This window comes from Nanorana parkeri, unplaced genomic scaffold, assembly GCF_000935625.1.
Source record: "Nanorana parkeri isolate BGI_ZX_2015 unplaced genomic scaffold, ASM93562v1 scaffold285, whole genome shotgun sequence".
Taxonomy (NCBI): domain Eukaryota; kingdom Metazoa; phylum Chordata; class Amphibia; order Anura; family Dicroglossidae; genus Nanorana; species Nanorana parkeri.
The window spans coordinates 724,182-734,765 of record NW_017306553.1 but is presented as its reverse complement, the minus strand read 5'-3'; the positions used below and the strand labels follow the sequence as shown (position 1 = coordinate 734,765).

Sequence of the window (10,584 nt, the reverse complement as noted above, 5' to 3'; positions counted from 1 at the left end):
AACCAACTCCATGCTTCCTCGTCACCTGGTGACAAGGGAGCATGGAGCTGGCTTCCGACTAATCAGGAAGCCGGGGGGTGGGTAATGAATTTCACAACCACTGTCACCAGGATTCCTGAGGTCGGGTCATGCCACAAAGGTCAAATGTACTTATTTTATGGATTAGTTCTAATTCACTGGCGGGCCCTTTGTGTCTCCAATTGCTGGTACTTTTTTATTTAGCCGGTAATAGCATGTCACATATTTGTCTTTCAAGGACCTCTGGCAGAGGATCTCTAAGAATTAAAGGAGTTGTAAAGTCCCAGCATACGCTGTCCTGTTATAACATCAGCATTGTAATAGGAATACATACTGGAGTTGGTTCTGATAATACAATCAAAGCTTACCTGAAAAAATCCCTTTTATGTAGTGAGCGCTGCCTTCTGTCTGCCCATCACTTCCAACAACTTCCTGGATTCCCAGTGTGCTTTGCATCTCATCCCTGCTGCTTTATGTGATACAATCTCCATTTCTCAAGACTACATACCCCACAATGCATTTCTTCCAGCAAACAATGATAATGTTACATTGTTCAGATGTTAAGTTATAGTTCAGAAGGCAGGGTTAGTTAGAGTGGTGACACAGGAAGTGCAAATGGTGTCAGTGCATTGAGGAAGTCCATCCTATGGGCATCTTCAATAAATAAGTTTACAATCTTTTAGATGGATCTGGTTATTAGGAGTGGGGATAGAACTTGTGGAAATTAATTAACGTTAGTTTTTGACCTTAGATACCCTTTAAAGTAGATCTGAACTCTAATTGAATGATAATTACTTTGCTAAAGCATTGTGAATCATAAATAATTATAATTTTAAAAAATACTTGTTTCCACCTTTCTTTTTATCCTCGGTTGCATCTCATTCCTGCTAATCCTCTGCAGCATTTTCCAGTCCACTCGCCCTCCAGCAATGGCTGCATTGCAGTTCCCAGCTCTCCTGATGTGGTGACCACAGTGGACCATGTCTGTTTAATGTGTGTTAAATGGGCCACTCATATTCTCCCTCAGAAGCTTGTTTGATGGGGTGACAATGCTGGAGCACAACTGGGATTCAGGGACACAGCGTTGTCACCCCAGAACAGGAAGTGCCTGAACAAGGACCTTCTTGGCAGGATCTCCAGGGATTAGTTTGAAAAATGCAGATTTAAAATGAAGTTCCATTAATGCGGTCAAGCTTGTATGAGATTTTAATGATTGGTTTTACATATGTAGCACTTTATTCTACCAAGTAGAGTCATTGGCAAAGTCTATCTAGTCTAGCCATCTAAAGGCTCTTCTTAATTGCAGGGAATCCATGAGTCATCGGGCCCCAGTGAAGGCTACCTGAAGCTGGAGGAACTGGTGAAGATGGTGGTGTCCCCGTACTTGGCGGCATTCGCGGACAGAAGCTACATCCACACCAACACTTCCTGTATACTCGGTAAGCTATTATCACGTACCTGACTGGAGACTCAGCTGATAAGGGGGCTGCCTGAGCACCTCATGTCCCGCACCTCATGTCCCACACCTCTGGAAGTAGTGACAGGGGATGTAAGGACGGAGCGGAGCACAGGTGCCGATACTGGTGGCTGGCCGGTTCTTGAGGAGGCGCTTGAGTGCATTGGGACCAGCTGGTGAATTGGCAGGACTGAGATGACACCGGGACCTCTTGAAACCAGAGCAGGCAACGGGTATGTTGATGGAGCGTTCCACCAAGTGGCAGACAAGGAAGGAAGCCAGGTTCAAGCCAGGTCATACACAGGGAGCCGAATCTAGAGGTGCCGAACCACAGATCAGGAGCAGGATCAGGAAACGTAAGCCAAGGTCATACACAGGAGATCAGAGAGCAGAGGTACCGAATCAGGAGGAGGAGGCGGAGTCAAATGGTCACAAGCCGGGTTCATATAAAGGACGTCAGGATACAAGAACAGAGAAGCTGAAGACCACTCAGCAACTTGGTCATGGCTTCATGTCTGTTTAAATAGGATAGTGTGCATGCTAATGAGCGCGCACCTGTAGACTAACGAGCGTGTTTCTGCGTGCTCACGTAGTGCGCTATTGCGCATAAACGTTCCCATACATGCGCGTTTACGTGCTAAAGTGCGTTTTCCAGGAACTTTGGGCAATGGATTGCGTACTTGTGTGCGTGCACGTTTTTGAGCAGGAGTCCATCTGCAGGTAAGTCTCTTACAGCTATGGTTGGCTTTAGTATCCATCCAACATTGGAACCTGAACTCGGAAAAGGAGACGTGGCATCTCATGGCCAACACTTCTGCTGTCCTTTTGCCGTGGTGTCAATAACAATGGTTAAAATGGCGCAGTGGATGCTGTATTAGACATATGGGTAAGGAGATAGCATGTTTATAAAGAATGAAGCAAGTTTATAAAGAATGAAGCAAGTAAGAAATTAGCATGCAGAATATAAACAATGAAGCAACTTTGCCAACCGCAGTGATAGTTCTCAGTGGAATCCCACTTGGCCAATGCCATTGATGGCAGCCAATGGGTATGTACGCCATACCCCATGTCAGCTGATCCCTGGCATACGCAGATAAAAGCTACAGCCATACCAGCTATTCCTGTATACTCGGTAAGCTATGGTTGTCCTTGGCATTCATCCAACATTGGTACCTCAACTGGGCAAATGAGACATGGCATCTCTTGGTCCGACACTTCTGCTTTCCTTTGCCCCAGTTTCAATAACAATGGTAAATATGGCACACTGATGTTATATTGGACATACTGTATGGGTAAGGAATTAGCATAATGAATATAAAGAATGAAGCATCTTCGCGAACCGCAGTGACATTTCTCAATGGAATCTCACTCGGTCAATGGCGGTAATGGCAGCCGATCTGGACGTGAGCCATACTCCATGTCAGCTGGTCCTCGGCATATGCAGACAGAAGTTACAACCACACCAGCACTTCCCGTATGCTCAGTAAGCTATGGTTGTTTTTGGCATCCATCCAACATTGGTACCTCAACTGGGCAAATGAGACATGGCATCTCTTGGTCCGACACTTCTGCTTTCCTGTGCCCCAGTGTTAATAACAATGGTAAAAATGGCGCAATGATGTTATATTGGACATATGGGTAAGGAGTTAGCATAATGAATATAAAGAATGAAGCAACTGCACAAACCACAGTGACATTTCTCAGTGGAATCCCATTAGCCAACGCCGATGATGGCTGCCGATCGGTATGCGCTCCCGTGTCAGCTGCTCTCAGGAGTGGGTGAGGTGTTCCTGAAGTGTTAACCCCGAGGATACTGGGAAGGCACAGTGCAAAAACCTGTTCTCCATAGTACAAAATGTCCCACCCGCCAGCCTCCTCCTCGGCAGACGGGAACCCTGCGCGCCTGTGACCTCAGTCCCATTTTGTTTTTTGTCACTAATTAATTGTGCAGCTGCTTTGAATCTAATGTGCTCGTTTGCTGCGGTCGTCAGCTGAATAGACGTCATGTCCAAAACTAGGCCGAGGGCCCTGGGCTAGATTTCATTCTTACGAGAGCTCGGGAGGAATCTCGCTGCTGTTTTTGCCAATAAACCGTTTATTCCGGGAATCATTTTGGAGATTTTCTTAAAGAAGAACTCAGGCAAATAAAATCTTAACCCTTGCGGTGGGGCTACCCCGATACTGCGAGGGTCAAGTGATTGTTTTGCCTAGGGAGCTGAAATAACAGAGATTGACTCACCTCAACCACAATCCTGGCTGGCTCATAGACTGGTCTCTGCAGCCTTGCTCCCCCTCCGCTTCAGCATCCTCACGTCCCATACATTGTATCTGATGTGATGGCTCACAGGAACTTAGATCACTGGAGCAGAGGAGGAAAGAGGCTGCAGTGACCGGTCTAGAAGTCAGCCAGAATCTCAGGTAAATATAGTATATGTTATTTTATCTCCCTGGGCAAAACCAGCACTTAACTCTTGCAGTGTGGGGTAGCATACATGGGGGGGTTTACCTGCCAAAGGCTTTGTATTTCTGTCCATCAAGTCTTGAGATTTACACAGCTCTGCCATACCCAGCCTGGCCTGCAAGGGACCAGATCTTTCTTTGCTCTAGTTTGGCTTACACTTACAGGTCTGCTCCCCACCCCCTGCCCCATGGCAGGACACAGCTCTGCCACACAGCACAGCCTGGCCTGGCATGCGAGGGACCAGATCTATCTTTGCTGCATTTCCATTTACACTTGCAGGTCTCCTCCCCACCTCATGGCAGGACACAGCTCTGCCACACAGCACAGCCCAGCCTGGCAAAGGAGGGACCTGCTCTTTCTTTGCTGCCGTTTCCCTAACACTTACGGGTCTGCTCTGCACTCCCACCCCATTGCAGGACACAGCTCTGCCACACAGCACAGCCCTGCCTGGCAAGGGAGGGACCTGATCTTTTCACGCCCACCCCATTGCAGGACACAGCTCTGCCACACAGCACAGCCCTGCCTGGCAAAGGAGGGACCTGATCTTTTCACGCCCAGCCCATGACAGGACACAGCTCTGCCACACAGCCCAGCCCGGGACTGGCATGCCAGGGACCAGATCTTTGCTGCAGTTTTACTTACACTTACAGGTCTCCTTCCCAACCCCCGCCCCATGGCAGGACAATGAAAGCAGAAGCAGCAGACTGATTAGCTCCTTTCTCATCACTCTGATATTTCCTTCTATCACTATGTTTGTATAACATGCATGTATTATATATAAAAACACATTTATTGATGTATTATTGAACACGGAGCTGCGTTCACGCATCTTTTATATTTGCAGCTTCAACCTCTCCCCATATGTCCGCACCATATGGATATGTTTTGCATATGGCGTTGAGCTCTGTCATGTTACCCTATAGGAGCCCTCTTGTAAATTCTGCTTTCCATGTACGAATCGCTGACATGGCTCGGTTTGGCTTAAGGGAATTAATATTTGACTAAAGATTGCTTTCTGAAAAGATTTGGATTAACAATTATAGCCCAACATAAACAGGAAGGTCCTCCGACGGGGTTCATTAAGTGCACATAAATAAGCCCAACCTGCCGCGTTCCCACCGGTGTGGATGCTGAGAACCAGCAGGTGACCCGCGGCCGCGGTAATCCGATCCTAAGTACATAGTTCTATGTGGCTCAAAGTCAACCGGGTCTCCATTTTATATGTTCCGCTTAAAGGAGAGCTCCGGGAATTCAAAAGACTCCCCCTCGTAGTGGGGCTACCCCTGCACTGTAAGGGTTAAATGCTTGTTTCGGTCTATGGTAGTCACCGCTCCAAACTCACTCCCGGAATGGACTACAATCTCAGTACACATTACTAAACTAATGCGCCGGGCCTGACTAAACATGAGATTGTAGTCCATCCCGGGAGCGAGCTTGGAGCGGTGACTACTTTACCACACACACAGGGACCATGGGGAACGAAAGTAGCCCCCCTCCAGAAGGAAGGCCAATGTCAGCACCAATTCAGAGATGATTTGAGGCTCTACAGCCGAGTGATACACAAATAAGGCACATTTTTGTTAATAAGGATGCATTTGTAAGATTTAACTCCTGAGTTTAGTGTCACTTTAAGTAAATATGTTATAATTATTGCATATTAACATGCTGCAGTTCCCTATCCAGCCAGCAGATGGAGTGCCAGTCTCCTTTTCACATATTCAGCTATTTCAGCCGTGCTAAAGAATCTCTTTGCTTATAGAACTCAATGAGCCAACACAGCGGAGAATCTCCTCTCCCCTGGTGATCAGACTGCAACATTGTAACACTGCAACTTTGTAGTAGTAATAAGATACATTTTTGTCATAGTTAAGGTACTTAAATGCATTTTTAAGACTTTAAGAATAAAAATTATTATAGTCAACAGCTATTTTTTACAATTGTATTTGTATTAGTACTTCCAAGTAGTAAACCCTCTTACGGATCAAACACAACTTTTGGTTTTTAGCCTCTTCCCCCTAAAGTTAATCTGATCTTAATGAAGAAATCGATATACAAACCCCCATATACATCCCTTTACTCTCAGCGTGTCCTCCTATAACATCATACCACGTGGAAATCCTGAGTATCATTGTCCTTCAGTATAATCCCTGAGAAGAGCCTCTGCCTCCGGAGACCCTTCCCTGGAATCCGTGTCCCTCAGCTCCGGACACACAGCCGACAGGCTAAAACTTCGGGTTGAAAAGTTTATCATTTCAGTGTTTTCAGCCCTCAGCAAGTCCCAACTCATCCCAAGCCTCCGAAGACATTTCTGACATTGCTGCCTGACAGTCCGGAGACCAGACAGCCCATCAACGGCTTCACTTGGAGCACCGGACTGCGATATAAGAGCCCCGGGTATTCACTTTATACACTGACATGTTAAAGCTGAACCCCAGGCAGAGCTTAAAGCCAGAATATAATGCAGCTCTGTAATCATTAATACATTATTACATTTATGTTTTTAAATGCAATCAGTGTAAGGACCTAAATTCGACCTGGTATCAGCCTCTTGCAGTCCCTGTGCAGCAGGGCTGGGGTGTGAGGAAGAAGAAGCTGCACAAGGAGCCAATGCTGATAGGAGGACAGAAAAAAGTGACAGAGAGATGACCTCATCAGTCTATTGCTGCTCCATTACTATCCAATCACAGCCCAGGGAGAGGGAGGTGGCCTAGCTGTGTTACTTAACTGCAGCATGGGAAATGAGGTCACCGGACTGGCTGTACTGTCCAGCTGGCCTGTGTAAATTTTAGGACAGCATGGGCAAAAATACAGATGCTTGGGCAGGTAAAACAGATCCCATATGTGTATATAGCTGCTTGCTCGCCCACACAGATCTTTGCTTTGATCAGACCACATATGGTAAGCGTACACGTCCTTATTAAACTTGATGTCATTATAAAGGTCAGAGCGCCGAGGTATAAAAGTGCCCCGGTGAGCCCGTCCCTTCATCTCTAATGCCTTCCTCCTGAAATCGATTTTGTTATTGTTATCAGATGGAGGATAGGCAACGTCAGTTCTCAGCTCTTCCTAGACGGCAATACCAACGCTAAAGGAAATACAAAAAATGTATTCATAAAATGTATTTATTACAGACATTTATAGAGCACCATCAATGTACACAGCGCTATACATAGTGCGCATTCACGTCTGTCCCTGCCCTCAAGGAGCGTACAATCTAAGGTCCCTATCTCACATACAGGGCTGATTTAGAGAAGAGCCAATTTACCTTCGAAGCATGTCTTTGGAGTGTGGGAGGAAACCGCAGTACCCGGAGGAACCCCACACAAGCACAGGGAGGACATGCAAACTCCTTGAAGATAGTGTCCTGACCGGGATATGAACCGGGGACCCTGCAAGGCAGAAGTGCTAACCACTAAGGCACTCTTCCGCAAATTACAGCACAGGTGCACCCAGTTTTTATCCTTCGCATGTTGGGTATCTTTTTATTTGGCATAACCTCATCTTTTATATTTTACAAAAGAAATCGGTACTATATTTTGTTTTTCAGCACTAAAATCTACTTAAAATCGTCCTCCCGTCACCCTAGGCTCAGTATACCGCGAGCTGTAGCTTGCATTATACTGAGACGCCGCAGCTCAATCGGATCCCGACAATTATGCCGGGATACGCCCAGCTGCGTGACTGACAGCTGGCTCTGCCTATCTAGAGGCAGAGCCAGCTGTACCTGCCCCCTACCCCGTCCGTTCCGCCAGTCAGCGCTGGCGGATCGGAGCGGGGAGGGGGGAATCCAGCCCCTCCCCTGTCACGGCAGAGAGCCGTGACAGGATCGAGAGGTGAGCGAACGCCGGTATGTGTTCGCTCACCTCCCGATCTACTGAGCCGACCTGTGACAGTCTCATTGTCACAGGTCGGCTAGAACTATGAGGTGAGTGAAAAGCACTCACCTCATAGTTCTCCTTTAATTAAACCTTCGTCTTTTTTGCATATCTCTACTGTTAGCAATCACTAGATATATGCAAAAACATTTTAAAAAAATGTTACCAAATAGGTAAAAAACGTACCTGTGTCTCTGCCGCTTGTTCCCGTCTGAAGGTCTGAAGATTCTCAGGCGGCCGTGAAGGATCATGGGGCGGGCGCATGCGCAGTAGAGATCTTCAGCCGGGAGAAGAGGATAGACACAGGGTAAGTCAATGCACGCAGCCAAGCAATGTGCACGCGTACAGACACCGTGGGACAGGAAGACGCAGCAGTCAGCGCTGGATCAGAGACCGGCCCCAGCGCTGGAGGGACTCCTGAAAACTACTGGAAAGAAGAAGATGATCGGATCAAGAGGCATCACTTAAGGGAGGTCCTTAAAGAAGCAAGAGGGGGGAATGTCACTTTAGGCATAATTTTTTACTGAAATTTGGGGTTTGACAAAGAGTTGCTCTAATATCATGCAACGTAGAAATTTGCACTTGCCAGCATTTTATTCTACAGGGTTTGTGCTTTCAGGAAATATATAACTCTCAGGGGCTTTAAGTAATTTTCAGGCCTAAAATGTGGAGTATAACTTGTGTGCAATAAAAATGCTGTGCAAGAGAAAGGGTTAAATAGCAGTGAGCACAGTGTGCCCTCTACAGGTGACAGAGTGGTACTGCAGCCCTTATAATAAATGCTTCCCGCCTAGTTTTTTTTTAACCTGGGCACAATTCAGACTGGAAGACGTGCAGCGCTGGGTTTTGGGGAGAACTTTCTTCGAGGGACAGCCCTGTATAGGAGGTGAGTATTGCAGCGCAAGTTTTTTTTTTAATCACTTGGCCTCCATTTTGAAAGGTTGGATTTGTTGGTTTGGTTCACTAAAATGAATCATTTTGTTAATCATTATTTTTCTGTTGTCCACATTTTTATTCTCTGCAGAATATCGCTTCCCCAAGTGTCACATGAGGTCGGAGCCCGGGTCCTACGACTCACGCGTCAGCAACTCGCTTGCCTTTGAGCGCTCGTTGTCCCCCCTGACGGAGCAGGAAGGCGAGGCGTACCTGGAAAGGTGCGGCAGTATTCGGAGGCACACAGTCGCCAATGTTCACACGGACATCCAGTTCCTGGCTATGGCCTCCACCATGCACCCCCGGTCGGAGGAGGCGGAGCTCTCGGACCAGTGTTTGCTCCTTCAGCCCAACTTTACCCAGCGGCAGTTCAGCAGCGAGCCGAACATTGCGGACAGTCCTACGGAGCTGAGCAGCTCTCTGCAAGACGGTTCCGAACACGACAGCCCGTCTCCAAGCTGACCCACAAACCCCCCCACGTCTTGATAACCGGGACACCAATCTCAACAATAACACGCATCTGAAGTGGGGGCCATGAACTGGATTTTAGCAACTGGAATCCCATTTTAAGAGCGTGTCACGGTCTGACACACTGGGTGGTGTAAGCTAAGCCAGGATTGCACTGGGGAGGAACTATGTGTAGTTGTGGATAGAGTGCTGTCGGTGTCTCCATTATGGAGATTTGCCCTCACTTCCTGTCTCAGTAGGCAACCTCTAGCTGTTGTGGAGCTACAAGTCCCATGAGGCATTGCAAGACTTGGACAGCCACAAGCATGGTGGGATTTGTAGTCTCACCATGACTGGAGTGGGAAGGTTGCCTATCCCTGTGTTAGGGCTTTATTTATAAAAGGCACGGCCCCTAGATGGCGCTGATGAGTAAAGGAATTTCTTATAGCCATGAGCACCATCCAGGGCTGCCAATGCCGTGTGAATGGCATCCGCCCAGAATATGAACCTTGATGTGCAGCTACTGAAAAAATAAACCACACTCTATGCCAGGCGTGGGCAATCTCGGCACTCCAGCTGTGGTGAGACTACACAACCCATCATATCTATACCTCTGGGATTCATGCCTGGGGTTATCACAGCCTTGCAATGCATTATGGGACTTGCAGTCCAACAACCGCTGAAGTGCCAAGGTTGTCTACCCCTGGTCTATGCAAAACCTACATCACATTGGTACTTGGCTCCTGCGTGGACACTTCGAGGGTCAGTCGACCCAAAACTCATATTTAGTGTTCCATGTCTTCTTCCTGCTTCTGTCTTACGATGGCCCTACACACCGGGGTCTGGTGGCAACGACTACCAGTTACCAGGAATGACCGAATGACAGGAGGCCGCCTCCCATCAAATGTATTGTTATCATTGTGAACTGTTGGTGGGTTGAGCGTTCTTCAGCGTTCTGTAAACAAAATCTGATTGAAGTTGGCACACAATTGTGTCGTGTATGGACGCGATTGGGGACCCCACTGGCAAGACCTCTTCCTCTGAGTTCCCGTCTCTTATCAAAGGATCTCACTCCTGCATTTGGATTATTAATACCGCAGGGGAGGTGAGACTCCTTTGGTTGGCTGTACACAAAATGGGGCCACAAACTCCAGTGGGAAACTGACTGCAGTAGTCACCATGTGGGTCCATTCAGTTCTGTGGGTTGTGCCCAGGGGCGCCCCCATAATGGGGCAGCCTGAATGAGGAACGGCCCTGTATGGCATTGCGGTGCCATACGTTTTGAATAGCGCCCCAATGTACCCAACCAATGCACCACAACACATATCTTTTAGCATACCGCAGTGCGCAGATGTGCAGGTGCCATTTTTTTGTGTGTTGACAATATATGATGG

General features: G+C 47.5%; 1 protein-coding gene across 1 annotated transcript in view; it reads left to right on the top strand.

Annotated features, from left to right (window-relative positions):
- Positions 1–9,205, top strand: part of PRR5L (proline rich 5 like) — a 32,524-nt gene extending 23,319 nt beyond the window's left edge. The window contains exons 7-8 of the mRNA XM_018557462.1: positions 1,325–1,457; positions 8,835–9,205. Of these exons, the coding sequence (XP_018412964.1) occupies positions 1,325–1,457; positions 8,835–9,205 (504 nt within the window). The remainder of the gene's footprint in view (positions 1–1,324; positions 1,458–8,834) is intronic.
- Positions 9,206–10,584: the final 1,379 nt, after the last annotated feature.